We start from the raw sequence: 23329 nt of genomic DNA on the forward strand, positions 1-23329 counted from the left end.
TTCTTGCTTGTGAAATGTATCCTCTTTGTTAAGTTATTTGTTCGTTTTCGTTTTTATTGATACAATTTTTTTATATCCTATTTTTGTTCTGTGCATGCGAGAGGAATGCAAAAATACTTGAGCTCAAGGGATATGATGATGCTAACTCATTGTTGAGAGATTCGTTTGGATGAGATGCATCCTCTGGATTGTTGAAGGAGTGGAATAGAGCAGGGCATTCTCCAAATCAACAAAGCGACCAAGGAGACAGACACATCGCTTTGGTTTGGGACAAAAAAGAAAGACATTCACTTGGAATAGCTGGAATTATCCAAATATGGTTCACTGTGCCGGCTGCGAAAGACCTATTCTGGACAGGTTTCTACTCAATGTTCTGGACAGACCATGGCACATTAAGTGCGTACAGTGCTGTGACTGTAAATGCAATTTGACAGAAAAATGTTTTTCACGGGAAGGGAGACTGTACTGCAAAAACGACTTTTTTAGGTAAGCACACCTGGGCACATGGCTTTCAATATTGTGCGGAAGAGCTTTTGCTTCTACTGGGTATTCAATTAAGCAGAACTATGCAAATGAACAACAGATTATGTGAAATGCAAGTTTTATAATTACAAAATTATATTGCAAGATTGTTTTTTTGCAACAGGGGTATATGCCTAGTGTCAATCTTGTTTAATCTATTCTCATGAGCGACATAAATTGAACAAACCAGAGGCAGGATACCCAGATTATGAGTGGTGATCCACCAAAAGCTGATACATTATAAGCATATATCACCATGTTCTGTGACGGATTAAAGAAAAGCGTCCTTTGTTTACAAGGAAAGGCTGTCAGACAAGCCGCAGGGATGAGAATTATGCCAGGATTCTTGACGGAAGTGTATCCCGCGTTCAATCAGTCGGCGCACACCCGTTTGTATGCTGAGATTCCAGTGAAAATGTGATAAGTGGATTTGAATAATAAATCATCTTGAGAAAACCCACACTGCAATCACAGACCTCCAGTCCACACGCGTTTGTTAACTATTTAAATACACATCTATTTACATAAATATAGGCTTCATTGCAACATTGAACAGTTAACTGTGGCTTTGTTATTTTCGAGCATTAAATAGGATGTATTTCAATAATGGACAGTTTTTTTGAATGCATGGTTGACTTATCTCCAGTCGATAGCCTAATAATAAACGGCGTGGCCTTTCTTGAATTATAGTTTTAGGTAGAACTAATAATAGTTCTACAACACGTAGGCCTAGGCATAAATATAAGATAAATATATATTTATTTATAAACAATTTATTTAGCCTAAAAACGTAATATCTTATATTCATGGTTGTTAAATAACTTATCTGTATGAAATAGGCCCACGTAAAATTAATATAGTGGCCGGGAAGCTACTGCAGGCTCAACATCAGTGTAGCCTGTAATTTCCGGATTCAAAAGCAAACTTGAAAAGAAAAGGCATACGAAATTGATATATAGTTATATTCACTCATCAAAAATATAGTAAGCATCAAAATACTGAAAATAAAATAGTTTGCGTCATGAAAAACGCATATCCCTTCGTGTAAATCTATAATGTTGCCAGTAATGTTGTCATGTTATTGGTAATCTGATGTGAATATTTTCTGTGGCTATTTGCTGCTGCTTTGTTTAATCAATGATGGTATTTCTTTTTTTGCTTTCTTTCTTTTAGGAGATTTGGCACAAAGTGTGGAGGTTGCGCCCAGGGAATCTCGCCCAACGATTTGGTTCGAAGAGCAAAGAGCAAAGTGTTTCACCTGAACTGTTTCACGTGCATGATGTGTAACAAACAGCTATCCACTGGAGAGGAAATGTACATTCTAGATGAATTTAAGTTTGTTTGTAAAGAGGACTATCTAAGCAACAGCAACGGAAAGGACACAACCCTCCTCTCAGGTATGGAACATGACTTGAACCAAATCACAATTTTCAGCCGTAAAGCGTTTATATATGTATATATTCCATATAATTATATAGCCTCTTGTAAATCATTACTTTCGTCTTTTTGCTATTGCTTTATATTCCATTCATAAAAAATACATTTTTTGGGGGCGAAAATAATTTTGATAACAGTATCCTGATAGGCTTAATAACAGTAAAATTCTAAACAATGACGTTGATGACGATGAAACATCTCAAATCTAAAATATTATTATAATGATTATCATTTATTGTTCATTCATGTTACCATCACCAATAATAATATGACAAAAATTAGTTGGCTAATATGTCTAATGCATAATACTAATAATAACAATATTAATAGGCCTAATAATAGCCTAATAATACCCTAATTATATGGTATTCTTGTCATTTATTTTTTGTATATTTGTTAATGAATAGGCTATAAAGACATACGAATACATTTAAAGTCATTTCATTTCGTGTTTCTTTCATCTCACAGTCAGGACTTGCAGTGACCCAAGTCTATCTCCAGATTCCCAAGACCCACAGGATGATGGTAAAGATTCGGAAATCGGGCATTTATCCGATAAAGAGGTGGGCAGCAATGAAAACGATGAGCAGAACGTAGGGGGGAAACGACGTGGGCCGCGAACCACTATCAAAGCCAAGCAACTTGAGGTCCTCAAAGCTGCTTTCACGGCCACGCCAAAACCCACAAGACACATTCGAGAACAGCTGGCCCAGGAGACAGGTCTCAACATGAGAGTGATCCAGGTAGGAGTCCATTTCCCTTTAGCGTGTATCGCATGAACAATCACAAAGATGCCTATTTTCAGTATTCTTATACGGGCCTGTGAGAAAGTATTTTCATTTCAATGGCACCTAGGTCAATAATGGCAGGTGGCAAGATATGCAGATTGCTTACCACGAAAGTGGTGCAGATGCACATATTGTCATGACTTCACAACGTTTTCCCCCCATGAACTCTAGGGTATCTATAGCCTATACATATCAAAGCAAAGGTCTTTGTTTTCTCATTTGGAAATTAGCCTATTCATTAGCATTGGGCTATATGTTGGACTATTAGCTGGTCTTAAGTCCCTGGTATTCACGAAACATACGATAAACTGTGTTAAAGATCATTAAACAGTTGACAGTTGAGCCAAGGACCCATTTAGCGGTATAGGCCTACAGGCTAATCACGTCGTCATGGTTATTAAAAGGGCATCTCACAACATGTCATCAGACCTGGGACCTCGAGAAGCTGCACACATTTTTAATGCACAAAATAAATATTTGGCTGGCGTTGAAAACTCAATTTCAATCAGCTCTTTCCATGTAATTTGTGTTGTGCAGGTTTGGTTCCAAAACCGGCGGTCTAAAGAGCGGCGCATGAAGCAGCTGAGTGCACTGGGGGCGAGAAGGCACTCGTTCTTCCGCAGTCCAAGGAGAATGAGAACTCTGGTGGACCGACTCGAACCCGGGGAGCTGATTCCCAACGGTCATTTCTCATACTATGGAGGTAAGGTATTTTATATTCACCATGGTCCACCCAAATAACACATTTGTGTTTAAAGATCATCAGAAATGCATTTTGACTATGAGAGCCATGCACAGGCCTTTACCTTATTTAGATTCCTAATATCACTCATAATTCAAAGGTGTTTTAATGTATTTTAAAAAACAATTGGGCAATAGGTCTATGCTTAATGTATGAATTACATTTAAACATTCTTGGTGTGAAAAAAATAAGGGAAAATAATTGGCAATAGTTGTCATTGTTTTAAGTCTAATTACAATATTGTCATCCTCCAAATCACTATTATGGGAAATTAACCCTTTATACTACTGGAAATGTAATAGTTGTACTTTTTTTTGTAATTTAAATGGCATTCCTATAGTTGCATTTTACCAGTACAGTACATATTGTTATTGTTTTTATTTTCACCACACAAGCATTTCCCATAATAATTCTGGTGTATATGTTTGTAGATTATCAGAGTGAATACTATGGACCTGGAGGACATTTTGAGTACTACACCCAAGGCCCCCCATTGTTGCAGGCCCAGACTCCAGTGGACCTAGGCTTCTCCTCTGGCCCCGCTGGCACCCCTTTAGGGGGCATGGACCATCACCTAGCTGGGCACCACCCATGTGGCGAGGTGCAGTGCTTCACTGACATCATATCTCACCATCCAGCGGACTCGCCTAGCCCAGAACCCAACGGACCTGGGTCAATGCACAGCATCTCAAGTGAGATGTGTGGCGTCAGCACACCCTTCACCTCACTGTCCCTCAACGGCAGTGGATACAGCAACCAATTGTCACACCCCTCCTCAGAGATGAGCGAAGGCACTGTCTGGTAGCCCACAGGACATTATGAAGCCAAGGCTAACTATTGACTTAGGAGGCAAATTAAGTCCTGAGCGAGTATCCCCTTTTATTTATATTATTTACTTATTCATCAATTAATGTAATTATATATATGTATTTAATTTATTACTTGTCTCTAACTACCTTTACTGCTGTTTTGATGTTGCAGATTTATTTAAGAATACACACAGTAACAGTGCAGACTCCAATGCAGTCATATAATGGTGAATACTGTATTCACCATTCAGCAGAACTTTTGTTTTTAGAGGGTCTACCATATCAGATAAAAATGATTTTTGACCAAAAGCTTTTATGATGGCTTTGGTTATCGTGCTTATTTCTCGATTTGTTTTTGTTTCTCTGTATATTTCTGTGTTTTGCCAAATCCTAGAGAGTTTGCCTTCAAAAGGAAAACTTTAAAAAGTTGTATTACCTTTTATTTAATATAAAAATATTTTAGAAGTCAACCTTTTAAAAATTAGTGGACAATGGTTTGAGGTGGACATACAGTAGAACAGTCAACTGTTTACGTATATATTTACAGTACTTCAGGGGTTTGAATATGAGCATTGTTTGAAACCTCTTGATTCAGATGCGAACATCTTTCAAGCAACAAACCAAACTTTTGTATTTATTCTATTTATATTATGGTCATGGTTCCTCACTGTGCTAGTTTGTATTATTGTGTTTACTTCGGAGAACATTTAAAAACACAAATAGACAGTTGCCAAATAAGGATAAAAGCACAATTCAATTGCTGCATCATCAATTGCTGAACATACTACAAGAAACAAAGTAGCACTTTTTAACAGAATGTGTTAAATTCTAGTTAATTATATAATGAGGTTGTCTATTGTGGAAAGACTTCATGCAGATCACTGAATTGAACAACCATAGTCCAAAAGGCTTTATTTTGTGTCTTTACATGAAAGTCCAAATGATTAAACATTGATGGTCAAATATGCTACCTGCAGCTGCTATATTCTTGAAATATCAACTCTCATATGATTATGTGACCTCTAGTGCATATTAGACCATTCACTGTATAATAAAACATGTACAAAAAAAATGGCAAGCTTTTTTAACGATAGGGGGGGGGGCGTTTTTAGGTTGAAAATATGGACGCTGCTGTTCTTTCTTCACTCACTTCTAACACACCTTCTGCACACTTGATTGATTTCTAAAACAGTAGACCTAAAGTACAGTTTACCCAATTGCACCTAGGCCCTAGTGATATGTTATTTTAATCCCTGACATTGGGGGTGTCTGATGTACAGGATCCACTCACTGACTAGACTACAGTACACAGAGGGCCACATCCACGTCTACAATGCTGCTCAACTCTCCATCACCAGATTAATTGACATCAGGCTGTCTGAGAACGTACAGGCCTCTCCTATATGGGGATTAGAGTTGGGAAAGAGGAAAATATAGGCTATAAATTAAGAAAATGTGATATACCGGTAGGCCTACATATTTCTCAAATGCACACAAAAAATTTTTTTTAACATGATAATGAGATCCTACATGTATGAATTGGCAGCAAACATTTGCGGTCACAACCCGGTGGCACTGTAATTATAGAAGTAGGCCTACAACATATAGAAAGTATATTATTTATTTACTATATATTATAGCCCACTTTACCTGCAGGTTTTACGGTGTATTATGCTGAACTACAATTAAGTCGGATAGTAGTCGTCCACCCAACATTATCTGGTTTAATTATTTTAATAATCCAAATTAAATAGGCTGAACAACAACCTCCGCTTGCTTGATCTATTTCGTACCTATTGTTATATTTCTATCTTTGAGTCGCCTCTTGATGACGTGGGTATAACATGTGTGAGTTGTGAGCGCATGAAGCGATGGCTGGCCACATATCACAACAGCTCGAGGATTTATTAAATCCTTTGCCCAAGTTCACGGATCCAGAGGATGATCAAGATGAAGGTATACACTGTTTGTAATGTTTTATAGGTACATTTTGCTTTCGATTTGAGGACAATGTTTCCGTTTTCATGTATCAACTCGTTACATACACGCCGGGTAGCATGCAAAGCTAACGTTAAGCTAGCCAGTTAGCTAACAGGTTAGTAGTACACTGAAAGCACGAAACACCTCCATAAACTGTTTTGATGCCCAAAAATGACCACCCTTTTAGCCAAAAGTTATCAACAGTACTGGCAACCAGCCACATAGACATGTGTTTGTTGTGAGGTTTTCAAACTGATCACAGTGTAGGATGGACAGCCACTGCACCAGTTCTAATAACAGTTGATTCTGCTACTGGTGCTGCTAGCTATATTGACCATTTAAATATTTTCACGAGATGTTGGATGTTACTAACTAGCTAGTATTCGTATCTTTCCAAACCTCTTATATGCATTGTCATTGCTAGCAAGTCGGCTCGATGCTGTATTCCCACTCTGCTGAAGATACAAATCAACATTTACATGACCTTATGGAGAGGGGCAATATCCTGTCAGTTATTCCACTTGATTTGTCTTTCTCTTGAAGAATTCTTCTGATTTATTTGTAACATTCTGACCCTGAACAGTAAGCTATTATTGCCAGCCACTTTGTATATTGATCAGATATGAATATAAACTTGCAGTTTTCAATCATTCAAACTCACCGTTTTGATTCCTCCCAGAGACGAAAGCCAAGGTGGTAGAGGCGTTTGATGAGGGTGGTGGTGATGATGATGATGTGGTTGCCTTGAGTGGGCTCTGGAAGAAAGCTATAACTCTGCTGGAAGAGACAGACAAACGCTATCTGGGCAAGGCAACCTCCCGTAAAGACCTGCTAAAGGAGATCGCAGGTTCTGGTGAGTTGGAACATGAATGTGTCATTTATAATAATGTTAAACGTATATGTTGGATAATCAATGCAACTGACCACAGGGAAAAGGAAATAAGGAACCTGTCAAGAAAGTTGGATGAGAGCTGATAGTTTGGATTCAAGTACTTGAAATGTATCCTTTTTTTTTTCTGTCCCTGGAATTGATCTGACAAGGTTGGATTGGTGAAACGATAAGGTAGTAACCTTGATTTTACTTATTCAATCAGATACATGATTACCCTTAGGACGGGAGGAAGGAAGGATGTATTTCAAAAGCAATTTCATCAATGCACTGCATTTGTTATTTGTGGAATTCTGCCCTCTTGTGGTTTTGCAAGGGGCACCTGTACATTAAGGAACTGTCTATCGTTCAGTTCAAAATAAACTACAAATAAATGTGCCTCTCATGCCACACTGGACTCTCTTATAATATTGTTAATGTCTCCTATAATTATTACCATAAGACACATTGCTGGTGAACAAGATACCATAGCTTTAATGGATGTATGTTCCTTATTTCCAATTTAATATATGCTCAGCTGTGTATCGTCATATCATGTGTAGACATTTAATTATAATAAGCATGTAACATAGAATAGCTTAGGCCTACATCTTCAAGTGGGCAGTTTTTTTGGGCTATTAAATGGAGAAATTGCATTGTTGTTAATCAAGCTAATCCCTTTTTATCCAAACATAATGCCTTGACTAAGGCAAAGATTTGCAAGTCAAACACGGGCCATGCAGCTAATCAATTTAAACTTAGAAGACAACTGATTACAGCATTAAGCTGTTGTGTACACGGCATCACTACTGCTATTCAGGTGCTGAGTGGAAGGCCATCTACAGCCTTAACTGCCTGCATTAGTTAGAATTGCTTCATTGGATTGCTGTATGGTTATTAATGAACATCCATTTGTTTTTTTCAAATGTAATATTGAATCCTGGTCTTATCATTCAATTGCAATGTGGGTTTTTAGGAGAGGATGATGACGAGGACAATGATGATGAAAAGGAGGAGGAGGAAGCAGAATATGATAATGTTGATGATGCTGATCTGGAGGATGGAGAGGCTGGAGATGGAGATGAAGATGATGATGAAGAGATTGAGAGTGACACCGCTAAGATGAAAAGCTTGGTGTCTAAGTGGAAGGAGACTGACATCACACTTCCCTCAGAAACAGGCTTACATAAGCTAACAGAGGGGATGGATCACCTTGGAGAGAGCGAAGAGGAGGAGGAGGAGGATGATGATGAAGAAAGTGGTGATGAGGATGGCGAGGAAGATGAGGATGAAGAGAGTGTGGAGGAAGAGATGGAGGATGAAGCTGACGATGTGGGAGCTGTGATGACATTCTCTAAAGAGAAAGTGGATGAAGAGGTGGAGAAAGGGAAAGCTGTGAAAGATCAACTTGGTATGTATTTTGATAGACCTGCTATGTGTAGTATATGTTCTTCACTATTATGAACCTACTTAAGCACATATTATCACCTCTTTTTCTCAGTAGACAACCTTGTCATTATTTTTATTGAATCTCCACAGCTCTTTGGGACCAGCTACTTGAGGGTCGAATTAAAATGCAGAAAGCTCTTCTGACAGCCAATAAGCTGCCACAACCACATACCTTCCCAGAGTTCAAGAAGAGGGGTGGAGCAGAGTTTGCTGGAGCGTTGAAGAAGAGTGAGTGCTTTGTTTCTGGTTATATTTTAAACAGTACATTTTATTTTACAGCTACCAAGAATATGAAATTAATTTAACTTTGTTGATCCCCAGGGGGAAATTGGGAAAAAATTGAAATGTCAAAGAATTACACAAAAACACACATTACAAAGTTTACAACCCAGTAAATTATGTGGTCATAATACTGAATGTTTTGTCTAGACATGTTATCTCCCAGACACAGATTTAGAAAATGTGTATTGCTTGCCTGCATATGCAATGATCATTAGTGCGTAAAATAAGTTACTTTAAACGCATTGGCATTTGAAACATGAATGTTTAATCTTGGTGGACAAGGCTGGCGCTAGTGTTATGGTTTAGTATTTGGTGGGTAGAAAATAATTCAAACTATGTGACTAGAATCTGAAGTAGGCTTGGCTGGCGGTAAAAACATCACTACAGGAAGATTGTCATAACCAAATAATATTTTCTGTCTTTTCTTATAAGAATATCTTCATCCTTGTGGTTTCCACAGTGGAATCATATGTAAAACGTTAGTTTGACTTTCTCTCATTATTGTTTAAACCTGACCGATTTGTCCTGATTCTTCTAATACTATTTTTCTCAAGGCGTGGTGGTAGTCCACCTCCCTCATGAAAATCACTCACACTTTTATAATCAATGCCCACAGTAATAGGATTCCTCTGGCTATGGGCAATTAATACAGTTTTTCCCTTTTTTTCTCCCTGCGCTGATCTCAAAGCTACGAGACACTTGCTTCTCCTCATTTGCATATTTATTGCATTGGACTCAAATCTGGCGAGTGATTGATGTGGAGCCTGCCTCCTGAATTTTTAGCTGCCCATTATTATGAAAGGGAGGGAGGGGGCTCCGGCGTGCCAGTGTACTTTTGATTAAAGTTGAAGAGGATGGAATCATAAGTGTTCCCCACCTCCTTTCTTTTTCTACGCCCTGTGATTTGGAGGGCAAAGTCTCAAGAATTTGTGGCATGTTTTAATGGATGTTGACAAGATGTGGACTAACAAAAGCCGAGGCGGATCTGCTCCAAAAGATTTGAATCAGTCATGCTTGGGGGGAATACTTGCTGTAGAAGTGAAGTTATGAGGCATATTTTCTATTGTTATGCGGCATAACGTTGTTTTATTATTTTCCCTGTTCCATCCAGCTAATATTGAGGAATTGACTTGCACATTTATGCCACTTACACTCATACTCCCCCTAATTCATACAAAATGTGTAATCATATTTACTACTAATCGTCATTTCAGAGTTTGACAAAGACCAATGTTAAGTTTACTTTAGACAACACCATATTCATAGCATGTTTCCCTCAATCTTTACCCTCTTGATTCCCATATCTCTCTGTTAGTATATTACATCCTGACAGCATGTTCTCTCTATGATGTTCTGTAAGGTCACAAAGCCCTGAAGGCTCTCCAGAGGTCTCTACTGGAGCTACAGGACCAGCTGCTCCATCAGAACCCAGACACCAGGCCCATCTCCCTGGGCAACACCTGGGGCGCACACAGGTCAGCACTGCCTCTCGTCCACACCCACAGACAACACATGTAGTGCTCTGCTACATGGACCACTCTCCTGATTAACAAGAATGGGATGCAATATTTTTCTTAAATGCCCTGCAATTCAACCTACCTTTTAAAGGCCCAGTGCAGTCAAAATTCTGTTTTCCTGTGTTTTGTATCATATTGTACAACAACTGATGAAACTAACACTGTAAAAGTGTGAATACATTTGCTGTGTTATTTCCTGTTAGGGCTTGCATGGTGACATCACCAGGCGGTATAAGTTGATATAGACCAGTAACAAAGAGAGTTCAAAACCTCTCTGCCATTAACAGCTAGTTTTCAGATTACAGTGGGGGGAAAAAGTATTTAGTCAGCCACCAATTGTGCAAGTTCTCCCACTTATAAAGATGAGAGGCCTGTAATTTTCATCATAGGTACACGTCAGCTATGACAGACAAAATGAGATTTTTTTTTCTCCAGAGAATCACATTGTAGGATTTTTAATGAATTTATTTGCAAATTATGGTGGAAAATAAGTATTTGGTCAATAACAAAAGTTTCTCAATACTTTGTTATATACCCTTTGTTGGCAATGACACAGGTCAAATGTTTTCTGTAAGTCTTCACAAGGTTTTCACACACACTTGCTGGTATTTTGGCCCATTCCTCCATGCAGATCTCCTCTAGAGCAGTGATGTTTTGGGGCTGTCGCTGGGCAACACGGACTTTCAACTCCCTCCAAAGATTTTCTATGGGGTTGAGATCTGGAGACTGGCTAGGCCACTCCAGGACCTTGAAATGCTTCTTACGAAGCCACTCCTTTGTTGCCTGGACGGTGTGTTTGGGATCATTGTCATGCTGAAAGACCCAGCCACGTTTCATCTTCAATGCCCTTGCTGATGGAAGGAGGTTTTCACTCAAAATCTCACGATACATGGCCCCATTCATTCTTTCCTTTACACGGATCAGTCGTCCTGGTCCCTTTGCAGAAAAACAGCCCCAAAGCATGATGTTTCCACCCCCATGCTTCACAGTAGGTATGGTGTTCTTTGGATACAACTCAGCATTCTTTGTCCTCCAAACACGACGAGTTGAGTTTTTACCAAAAAGTTCTATTTTGGTTTCATCTGACCATATGACATTCTCCCAAACCTCTTCTGGATCATCCAAATGCACTCTAGCAAACTTCAGACGGGCCTGGACATGTACTGGCTTAAGCAGGGGGACACGTCTTGCACTGCAGGATTTGAGTCCCTGGCGGCGTAGTGTGTTACTGATGGTAGGCTTTGTTATTTTGGTCCCAGCTCTCTGCAGGTCATTCACTAGGTCCCCCCGTGTGGTTCTGGGATTTTTGCTCACCGTTCTTGTGATCATTTTGACCCCACGGGGTGAGATCTTGCGTGGAGCCCCAGATCGAGGGAGATTATCAGTGGTCTTGTATGTCTTCCATTTCCTAATAATTGCTCCCACAGTTGATTTCTTCAAACCAAGCTGCTTACCTATTGCAGATTCAGTCTTCCCAGCCTGGTGCAGGTCTACAATTTTGTTTCTGGTGTCCTTTGACAGCTCTTTGGTCTTGGCCATAGTGGAGTTTGGAGTGTGACTGTTTGAGGTTGTGGACAGGTGTCTTTTATACTGATAACAAGTTCAAACAGGTGCCATTAATACAGGTAACGAGTGGAGGACAGAGGAGCCTCTTAAAGAAGAAGTTACAGGTCTGTGAGAGCCAGAAATCTTGCTTGTTTGTAGGTGACCAAATACTTATTTTCCACCATAATTTGCAAATATATTCATTAAAAATCCTACAATGTGATTTTCTGGATATTTTTTTCTCAAATTGTCTGTCATAGTTGACGTGTACCTATGATGAAAATTACAGGCCTCTCTCATCTTTTTAAGTGGGAGAACTTGCACAATTGGTGGCTGACTAAATACTTTTTCCCCCACTGTACATATCCCTCCCCCTCCCCACTAAGAACACTCCCAGACAGTCCTAGCAAAATTCTTGCTAAAAAGCTATTTTTGTTTCTCTTTGACCATTTGAATGTAAAACTATTACAGTAAGGTTCTTGTTAATTGTTTCCTATAAATGTATGATATTGAGATAAAAATGGCTGTATTGGGCCTTTAAAATAGTGTTGAGTACTATTTTGTTCTGTATCCATAATATAGTGAGGAGGATGAGGAGATTCACAGTGACGAGGAAGATGAAATTAAGGAAGCAGTGGAACCGGCTGTGGAGACAGGTCCTCCCAAACGGAAGCTGGAGATGGCTGAGTACCCAGACTTCATGGCCAAGCGCTTCGCTGCCTTCCAGCCGTACCGCGATGCCACGCTGCAGAAATGGCACGACAAGACCCAGCTGACCATGGGGAAGAGCAGCAAGGTCAGGAGGACTTGCATACATCACCAACCCCCACCACCCCCCAGCTCTCATCATCTAACCAGTATGCACTGCAGTGTGTGTGTTCTCCATCAGCAAGTACTGTGCATAATGCCACCATCTGTCCCTAAAGCACACCTCTGCTGCCCTTCAATCACATTTAATAGCGCTCATAAACCATGGGCTAACATGCCAATTATACTGTAATCTATCTTTATTGTTCCAGGGTTGAGGTACTTTTTTCACTGGACATACTGCATTAGGAATAATCTTATGGTACTGATGCTGTAACTGAGTTAAGGTATTGTTTCTGACTGTTTATCTCTTCTCTCAGGGTTTTGGGGCGTTTGACAGAAACATCCTGACCCAGGTGGAACAGGTGCTGATGGACAAGGAGAGGCTGCTGAGACGCACCCAGACCAGACGCTCAGAGTACAGAGTCCTTGGCAAGCTAGAGGCCACGGCCCCCCTACCTGAGACCACCACTGCAGAGGGAGAGGTGAGACTGGAGGGGAAGAAGGAGGGTTATGTAGGATAGGTAACATGTTGCGAAAGCAGCCTGAGAGTGTTTGTAGTGACGTGTCCTCCTTTTGACTGTAAGCAGAGCTCGACATTAACGCTTGTCCGCGGCAATAAAATCACAATATCAAACAAGTACTCTGATCAGAATTGGATCATTGTCCTCTGGATGTGATGTATTGCTGTTCTCCCAATTTCTGCACAGCGCATCGAGTAGGATTGTATTGCACTGACAGCGACCTTTCAATCATCCCTGGTTGTGAGCTTTTCAGATCAAAGCATGTAGCCACGTGTGCTCATTTGTTGATATTCCTTGCTAATTAGTGAGTTATTTCCACAGTTATAGCAACTTCTTGGTCAGCAAACAGGGTTTGTACAGTCCCATGCTCTCAATAGATTTACCCTGAAACCGGAATATTCTAGAATATGTTTATAAATAAACATGCCTTAGTTACCTTGCTTTGAAGTAGCCTACTTTAGCCATTTGATTCCTGATTCATTGTCAATCTATTTTTTATAAAGGTTGTACTTGTAAGCTAATGTTGAAATATTTTATAGGCTATGAAGGGTGGCCAACCATCCTCCAGGAGAGCCTTAAATGGGCAGTGTTGTATTTTGAGACAGGCTTGAATATACAAAGAAGCCAATAGGCAGAGGGTAGCCTACATTTTTGTTTGATTCTCTGTATGGTAATAGGCCTAATAATTGTATTTTGCAAAGTGGTTCCTTGCATTATACAACACCGTTTTCAGTTACCTTTTTGGCCCATTTTTTATATATATTTCCACGCTATGAGATTGGAATAATATTGTGACAATGTAAAAAGTATGATGATGCCCTTTTAGTGTAAGAGCTGTTTGAAAAGACCACCAGAAATGTCAGCCTGTTTTGGTGGAATGGAGTTTTGGCCTGCCTGGTGACATCACCAGGTGGTAAAATGAGTTAATAGATCAATAATAAAGAGCGTTCCAAACCTCTCTGCCAAAAGTAGCTAGTTTTCCCTTCACCACTCAGACCATTCCCAGAAAGTCCTAGCAAAATTCTTGCTTGAAAAATTGCTATTTGCTTAGAAGCGAAAAACTCACCAGAAGCGGGCGGGTAGAGCAAGCAGAGCGAGGCAGGTGGAAAGGACATTGACAGGCAGAGCAGAGACTGTATGCTAGCAGGATAGTCCATATCGCCAATCATGTTTGCTGATAGCGATGTGTTTCCATAAGTGGATGAATTGGTCTAATTTAGCATGTATGCTAAAGCCTCAACCCTTAGCTACCTCTTCCAATTCAAATGAGTAATAATAAAACAAATGGAATAATGACAACATACAAAAGAAAAGTGTGTGACTGCAGCGCCAGCTATAAAATGCAAAAATAGAGACACGTTCTAATTGAGCGAGATGTCAAAGCGGACAACCCGCCCGGCTTCGGTAAGGTCATTATAATTCAAAACAATGCATTCTAAAATAAATCACACACACGCCTCACACGCTTGCCTTTCGTGAGTTTAGGCCATAAGGTACTTCATTGTTACGCAGAAATTATTTGATATTGAGATTAAAACGGCTGCATTGGACCTTTAGGAGTGTATCTTTAGTTGGTGGGAGCTGTCACCATGAAACCCCCTCTTCAGTCAGATTCCTTCTAGTTTGTTAAGCATTCATCTGTTACAGCATTAACTGAGTGAGATGCATTAAGCTCTGTATCTTAACTTAATCTAGTCAGAAACTGCAGCATCTGAACTGTATTAACCTGAAATGTAGGCAATGTTACGGCCCAAAATGATTCCAACCTTTTTGCTCCCGAGTGGCGCAGCGGTCTAAGGCACTGCATCTCAGTGCTTGAGACGTCACTACAGACCCCCTGGTTCGATTCCAGGCTGTATCACAACCGGCCGTGATTGGGAGTCCCATAGGGCGGCGCACAATTGGCCCAGCGTCGTCTGGGTTTGGCCGGTGTAGGCCGTCATTGTAAATAAGGATTTGTTCTTAACTGACTTGCCTAGTTAAATAAAGGTAAAAAAAAAAAAAAAAAAAAAAAGGAGCATTTGCAGGTTGGTAAATAAATACATTATGGGAGATAGAGGAGAGTGGGGTTGTTTCAGCAGTTTTAGATTAGGGTCCCGCGCGGCTCAGCCATCCCTCTTCCTCCTCCAGAGGTGCCACTTTATCTGGAGAGCAGCCTGTTTATCTGGGGTGTTACATCTGGAGTTTATGGCTTTACCTCCTGCATCGCTACATGACGGAGAGCTTTCTCTCTCCCCCTCTTTCCCTCGTTCTCACCCCTCGCTTCCCCCCTCTTCCTCTCTCTTCTCTCTCAGGGGACAGAGCAGCTGCTGAAAGCTAACACACATCTGAAAGACCTGGACGAGGAAATCTTTGATGATGATGATTTCTATCACCAGGTAAATGTCAACCGATCTGCATGAAACAATCATCACACAAGGACTGAACCATTCCTAAAAATATATATTGTTTGATACCACACTTCCATTTTTTTACAAAATTGGACACATAATAATGGACAAAAGACAGGCAGCATATCAGCAGTAAGTGATGCTGTGATCTTGGGAATGGTGCCTCAACCTCTACACATGGTGATGTGAGTCTAGGTCTGGCTTAACACAATAATCCTGGATCTACATTGTGTCGCGTGAAGTACCAGGACTGCCCTTGTTATTATAGTTGGTCCTTTAGAGGACACCGGCTTGTCATCCCAGTCTGAGGGCTCCGGAAGTGCAGCTCAGAGCCGTTCCCTGTGGGACTAAGCCCTCCATGCTCCAGTAATACTCCAGTAATACATGCGTTTTAATGTGGCTAACCTCTCACAGCAGGCCAGAGCTGGACTGATGTTTGCATTCACCGAAACCTTTTTAGTCAGCAACTCTGTGCATGCCATAAATCACTGTTGTGTGTTTGTGATGCTGACTCCTATACTACTATCTTCACACTGCTCAGTACAGCTGAGGCGTAGTCATTAACCATGTCTGTGAACAGAGCAATCACTCCCACACTGGATTAGAGTAATTATGTAGCACCAATGGAGCTTTAACAGTTACATTCACTAAGGAACTGCAAGATATGCACATTCCTAACCTACGTCCTAACCAAGGATGAGGAAAGCTATGGGGAGGGGGTGATTCATTTCTTCCCACTGTAGTGTGCATGTTGTGTTGCTGGTGCCCATTCTCACTATCTTTCCCTGTCTCAGAGCCTGGAAACTGGCCATACAGAGAGAGAGCCCCATAGAGGGAGAGCCAGAGGGGTTAATTGGGGACATTAATGAAGATTCTCTCTCTCCTGATAGGGGTCAGGGAGAGGGCTGCATGGTGGCCGATTAAAACAAAATGGTCCGGTCAGTCAAGACAAGACGTTATTATCTCTGGGGGGGAACACAAAGGAACAGGGCTGAGTAATGAAACTACTGCCTGTAATGTGGGGCTGTGTGGGGTTATGTGTAGTCGGTGTCAATTGTGTGAATGGAGTGTGAATGAGAACTGTCCTCATTAAGATGTTGTACTGTGAGGTCCAGTGCTGATGATGCTCTGGGGTCCTGGGACGGTGTTACTCCTCTAACCGAGGCTGATGCCCAGCGGTGGTTCATTCTGGCAGAGCCTGGGTGGCCTGGGCCTATGTTCTGTGGTTGGCTGCTGGGTTGACGCTGATGAAGAGGTCCAGGTTAAGTGAATGGATTTGCTGCTAGGGCAGAGAGGAGGGGGAGAGAGAGAGCTCTGTACTTTGGTGATTGAGCAGGGGTGATAAAGACGTCTTCTCACACAGACACACACACACACACACACACACACACACACACACACACACACAGAGGAAACACCTGAAACAAAATGGTGTTTCGAAACACCAAACTAAGTCTCCCCTTTTGCTCTCTATCCCTCCTCTCACCTTACTCTGTTCAAAACAGCTTCTGCGGGAGCTTATTGAACGCAAGACAAGTGCTGCAGACCCCAACGACCAGGTGGCTATGGGCAGGTGAGTGATGTGTGTGTGCATGCGTCTGTGTGTGTGGTGCTAGGATCTGGGGTTACCCCTCTAGGCTTTGTCTGATAGGGGCCCTCACATCCTCTCCTCTCCTACTCTTCCAGACAATGGCTAGCCATTCAGAAGCTCCGCAGTAAGATAAAAAAGAAAGTGGACACCAAGGCCAGCAAGGGCCGCAAAGTCAGGTGAGTGGAGGGAACAGCGAAGGTATAATGTGAGGAAATATTGATTCACTAGAATATTTCCTTTTCTCCACATTTAAAACTCTCAGAATAATTTAGTGCCCTTGTTTCCTGGTATGTCTTGTTCCATTTATGTCAGTTAGCAGTATTAGGTGTATTAGGTCTGTTTTTAACATCCACTGCAGAACAATCTGTGTTTCTCTGTCCATGGAGGCCCCAATGACAGCATTTATTCCCCATGGTTCATTTATGAAAAAACTAATAGATTTCACTTCCTCTAATGCTGGTTTATATGCTGGTTTATCTATAGTCCTTTCAGTTATTTCAATTATATTTTTATAGAAAATGTACCCGTCTGTTAATGTAAATTACATTTCCATGTGGTCTGATTAAATATTTGAGGACTCAAATTGATAATTTGTATTTATATATATACAGTATAAAACTATTTTCCAGTGGAAAAAGTGCAATTACGCTATTTGTTTTCTTCAGGTATTCCAAGTGGAAAGGCCAACCTTTTATTTGGCGCCTTTTGTGCCCATTGTATTTCTCTCTGTTTATCTTATACACGCAGGCACACTGAACTAACACATGGACTCAAACACTCACACTCATAATGGACAAACCACAGTTACACACATGTACATTACATTAACATTTTAGTCATTTAGCAGACATTCTTATCCAGAGTGACTTACAACATAATAGAACGTGTGTGTATTCCCTATTTCTGATGATGTTTGTTTTTGTGTGTGTGTTTTTGTGTGTGCGCTTGCATATGTGTCTGTCTAGGTTCCACATCCACAGTAAGTTGGTGAACTTCATGGCCCCCATCGACCACAGCTCCATGAATGACGACGCACGGTGAGTTGATTATTATTGGTGCATTACAGGAGTAAAGGCAGCACACTTCACTGACATGCCAATATTGACCTGTTCTTCAACCTATCACCACCTCCTCCTCTATCTTGGGGCTGTAAGTCACAGAGCTCAGTGTTCCGCTGTCCTGTCCTCCTGTCACAGCCATACATCTGACACACTCACTTCAGCCTCACTCACAAACCTGAAATGACTGTCCTCATTACGGCTACCCTCCCATAAATCCCTGTGTGCTGCTTCACTCACTTGCTCTCCTGCACTCACAAGACTTTTAGTCTGTGATGCCATCTTCTGTAGTTGGTCAGTGTTGATGTGATTTCAAAATTAGATTAACAGGTTCTTCAGTTGTAATGTATAGACTGCTGATTGTCCTATTATATGTGAGTTTACAAAGGCCATAGAAGGAGTGTTGTAGTTTTCCATATGCTAGTGAGACCATACTGATTCCCAGCACACACTGGAGACAGAGAGGACAGTAGCTGGCTAGTCCTCTGACTGTCCTCCTTATCTGTCCTCGTCCAGTACATACTGTAGGTAGGGTAGTGCAGGCTGAGGTTGTGTTTACTGTGAGATGACATGTTTTCTAAACACGGTAATAACTGCTCAATGGCCTGACCTTCCCCAGCCCTGCCGTGTGTACAGCCCACCTCATTTCCATAGCAATCAATGGCCTACAGTAATAATGGTGATGTATGGCCGTTGCATCAGGCTGGCCGCTGACCTTTCCCAGAGAGCCACACTGGGTGACCTTTGGGAATGAATGCCCCGGCACAGCGCTCCTCACCCTCTATATCACCCTCCCTCCTGGCCCTCTTATCTCTCTCCCCCACCGCCATATCTCAACGCTGCGCTGGCTTCATGGACGCAGCCCGCAATGCTCCACTGGCTCCATGAATGTTAATGGGAGGGGGGAGGGGGCTGTCACAGACAGGGCCCACATACAATGCAGGATCTAAACGTAGTTTGTTTATTAACAAAGGTACGTGGTGGAGATTATGAGTGTGCTCTTTCTTTTATACTGTCTTTTTCTTACCCTGCACTCCACTAAAGGATGTGCGTTTGATCACACTTGACACCCACATGCAAGTATCATACATACTTTACATTTTGTGGTCCTCTGTAGCTCAATTGGTAGAGCATGGCGCTTGTAACGCCAGGGTAGTGGGTTCGATCCCCGGGACCACCCATATGTAAAAATGTATGCACACATGACTGTAAGTCGCTTTGGATAAAAGCGTCAGTTAAATGGCATATTATTATTATTTATTATTACATGCACATTGCACACCTGTGCACATTTAATTCCTCTAGAAGGTATTTAGACATTCATCATGGCACATTTCTGCATGTGACATATATGATATGCAATTTGAGGCAGGCTGCACCTCCAACATCCACTTCAGCTCCCCTGTTCCTCGTCTCTTGTCTTCTCTCAATCGCACACACAGAGACACAGTCAGTCAGTCCTATTTTATGCTGGGTTCTGAGCCTCTCCTCTCCTCTCCTCCTCCCCTGTCTTCCCGGCGCTCCTCAGTATTCCCCAGCCAATGTTTACCGAGCTCAGGCGGAATGAGAATTTATGCATTATGTGGTGATGATCAGTGTATTGTAATCCTTGACCCTGGTGGCGCATTTCAAATTAGGATTGGGGATTAAGCCCCTGTGGCTGTCTGACAGACAGGCTGGCTCCCTGCTCCCTGAGAGCAACACAAGGCCCCTCTTTAACACAACACAACACATTACACAGATACAGTGACTGGGACCCTGCACTGACTGGTTATGCCGTAGTGGATACACAGATTTGTAATAGATTATAATCTGTATATGCTATTGTAGGAGTGGTTAATTCTCTACCCTGGCCAACAGAATGTATAGGTTGTTTGATACCACTGCAGTAAATAGCAGTGCAGTGTGGGAGAAATGGTTGTCCTGTTCATGTTCTGCAGTGATGTTTCAGGGACTACCTCTAGGCTACCTATAGTTGGTCGCGTCCTTTGCCTTTTCCCATGGAAGTGGACCCACAGCAGTCCTGGCATGACTGGCTGCATTCAGATCAGACCAGCACAGGTCAACTGGCTGCACCAGACCAGCACAGGTCAACTGGCTCCCTTGATTCTCTAATAGTCTCAACACAATTAACGGAGACATGTCACTTCTGGTGACATTACATACTGCCATCTAGTGTCTATTCCATATGCAGAGAGACGCACACAGGCTTCACATGCTGTGCATTTGCATGTATATGCTGAACATTATGTTTTATGGATGTAGAAAAAAATAATTGTGATCTATGTGCAGACAGTCGTACACAAACAAAACCAGCCCTGTCTCAAAATTAAACTCTATCGGTCCATCTTTCTGAGTAGAGACACTTTGTCTGGAACATTTGACTGATTGAAATGACTGAGCTGGTCAGGGAAGGAGGAGGCAGCCCAGCCAAGCGAGATGGAGATTGAGTGCAGCTGGGACCTTTCCCTGATTCCCTCCCGCCCTGCCTGGCTGTGTGTTGGTCTGCTTTTTGTCATGGACAGGCAAGACAGTGACAGACACTTGTGTTCAGGCCATAATCATATGGCCCTGGCCTCCGTAAAGACCCTGCTCTGTCTCTCCTCTCATCTGGCCTATTGCATATACCCAGTAATTGGAATCCTGCAACTGGGTCACTGGCATTGTCTCTCAAGTGCCGTCAAGTCATTGAGACGCATGAATGTGGAATTATTCCTGCTCCCGATGCATGATTGAGACCTCTCCTTCTTTTCTGTCTCATCCCTCTGTCACTCACTGATTACCTATTCTGTCACATTGAAATGTTACGCCTGTGGCGAAAGCCAGGTTTGATCATAATTTTGCCATGATGCTTGTTCTTGAAAAAAGTTATGTTTAACATTTGTTTTTCTCCTTGATGGTGTAGGACTGAGTTGTATCGCTCACTATTCGGGAAGAGCTCGTTCGCTTAAGGTGCAGTGCGGGAGTGACATGCTCTGAGCTAGCAGGAGAGATGGACAGCACAGCACAGCACAGCAGAACAGAAGGCAGAACCCAGGACATAAACGCATACCTCTTCCTGTGGTCTGGCCCTGCTCCTCTAAAGACTTATGAACAGCACCAGTCTAGATGTTAGTTCAGAATGGACCTGACTGGTTTGGCTTGAAGAGACTATTTTCTTCATTAGGTTTAAAGATGTGATTTTGAGACTGTCAGAAAAAAACACAATTTTGGCAACTTGTTTCTATTAGCCCCTTTGTATGTCTGTCACTTTCTGTGAATAAATACAAAGGTGATTTGTCTGCTAACCAATGGAGGGAAATTAACCCACCCCAGAGTTGGTTGGTGATTAAATGTATTTTATTATAGTGGAGTTTGTGTTGTTTTTAAACGTATTATGGAAGAAAAAAAACACTTACAACCTAACAAGCAGCCATGCCAAACCTAACAAAGCAATTCCTCGTAACTTTCTCCAAACAATCCCGTTCTCTCCGCTCCAGTAGAAGTATAGGAGGAAGGGCCTGATGCTGCAGTTTGTCAGTGATTAGTGCTGGAATTAGCCAGCCTAGCGTGCCTCTACAAATGAGCAAAGCCCTCTGGGAGACCGGAGAGAGGCCAGGCAAGGCGCATTTCCAATTATACCACCAAATGACTCATTTTCTTATTGGGCCTCCCATAATTGTGATGGGTATTGGGTGTATGCAACTCAATTTGTCTTACATATTTGTTGGTAGGATGGTAATAGAGTTGACGGAGCCAAGGGGACGATATGAAAGTGAGACAGGAAAAAAGCTAAAGGGATGAGATGGATTCCTCACTATTTGTTCGATTCGTCTCATCCCTCTTAAGACGATTGAAGTTTAAAAGCCTTAAAAAAAAAAAATGGCACTGATCATCTGTGGGTTGAGGCATGAGAAGAGAACATCATTTCAGAGTAATCAGAATGCCTCTCCCCAAGTATTATACTTCTCACTGCATTTGGCAGAATTACTGAAGTATGATGGTGGTGTGATAATCTATCATGGATGATCTATTTCTTCAGTGGCTAGGCCACCATCACTTTGCCATGAATATATTTTTTATGTGGATTGTAATACACTGAACAAAAATATACAGTCAACACAACATGTAAAGTGTTGGTCAAATGTTTCATGAGCTGAAATAAAAGATTCCAGAAATGTTCCATACGCACAAAAAGCTTATTTCTGTCAAATTTTCTGAACAAATTCGTTTACATCCCTGTTAGTGAGCATTTCTCCTTTGCCAAGATAATCCATCCACCTGACAGGCGCTGTCATATCAAGAAGCTGATTAAACAGCATGATCATTACACAGGTGCACCTTGTGCTGAGGACAATAAAAGGCCACACTAAAATGTGCAGTTTTGTCACAAAACACAATGCCACAGATGTCTCAAGTTTTGAGGGAGCGTGCAATTGGCATGCTGACTGCAGGAATGTCCATCAAAGCTGTTGCCAGAGAATTTTATGTTCATTTCTCTATCATAAGCCGCCTCCAACATCATTTTAGAGAAGCTGGCAGTACGTCCAACCGGTCTCACAACCGCAGACCACGTGTGTGGTGTGGGCGAGCGGTTTGCTGATGTCAACGTTGTGAACAAAGTGCTCCATGGTGGCGGTGGGGTATGGGCAGGCATAAGCTAAGGACAATGAACACAATTGCATTTTATCGATGGCAATTTAAATGCACAGAGATACCATTACGAGATCCTGAGGCCCATTGTTGTGCCATTCATCCGCCGCCATCACCTCATGCTGGTTGCATCACTGCCTGGTATGGCAACTGCTCAGCCACCGTCCGCAAGGCACTACAGAGGGTAGTGCGTACGGCCCAGTACATCACTGGGGCCAAGCTTCCTGCCATCCAGGACCTCTATACCAGGCGGTGTCAGAGGAAGGCCCTATAAATTGTCAAAGACTCCAGCCACCCTAGTCATAGACTGTTCTCTCTGCTACCGCACGGCAAGCGGTACCGGAGCGCCAAGTCTAGGTCCAAAAGGCTTCTTAACAGCTTCTACCCC

General features: G+C 41.8%; 2 protein-coding genes across 2 annotated transcripts; both read left to right on the forward strand.

Moving 5' to 3' along the window:
- Positions 1–316: 316 nt before the first annotated feature.
- LOC311136150 (LIM/homeobox protein Lhx1-like) lies at positions 317–4294 on the forward strand (the record flags this gene model as incomplete). Its single annotated transcript, XM_084170239.1, has 5 exons — positions 317–486; positions 1696–1919; positions 2428–2702; positions 3285–3450; positions 3921–4294. 5 exons carry the CDS (start codon positions 317–319, stop codon positions 4292–4294), a joined length of 1209 nt encoding a protein of 402 aa, XP_084026365.1.
- Positions 4295–6121: 1827 nt separating this feature from the next.
- LOC311136434 (protein AATF-like) lies at positions 6122–22471 on the forward strand. The gene is made up of 12 exons (XM_084170562.1): positions 6122–6254; positions 6958–7131; positions 8123–8557; positions 8686–8823; positions 10238–10352; positions 12522–12735; positions 13067–13231; positions 15565–15648; positions 17166–17233; positions 17347–17427; positions 18217–18288; positions 21215–22471. Exons 1-12 carry the CDS (start codon positions 6170–6172, stop codon positions 21258–21260), a joined length of 1677 nt encoding a protein of 558 aa, XP_084026688.1. The 5' UTR covers positions 6122–6169; the 3' UTR covers positions 21261–22471.
- The last annotated feature ends 858 nt before the right edge of the window (positions 22472–23329 follow it).

Source organism: Coregonus lavaretus (assembly GCF_964263955.1).
Source record: "Coregonus lavaretus genome assembly, chromosome: 10".
Lineage (NCBI taxonomy): Eukaryota > Metazoa > Chordata > Actinopteri > Salmoniformes > Salmonidae > Coregonus > Coregonus lavaretus.

Coding starts and splice junctions, on each gene's coding strand:
- LOC311136434 (XM_084170562.1), top strand. CDS start 6,170: ATGGCTGGCCACATATCACAACAGCTCGAGGATTTATTAAATCCTTTG. Junction 13,232..15,564: donor CCACCACTGCAGAGGGAGAG/GTGAGACTGGAG, acceptor CTTCTCTCTCAG/GGGACAGAGCAGCTGCTGAA. Junction 18,289..21,214: donor TCCATGAATGACGACGCACG/GTGAGTTGATTA, acceptor TTGATGGTGTAG/GACTGAGTTGTATCGCTCAC.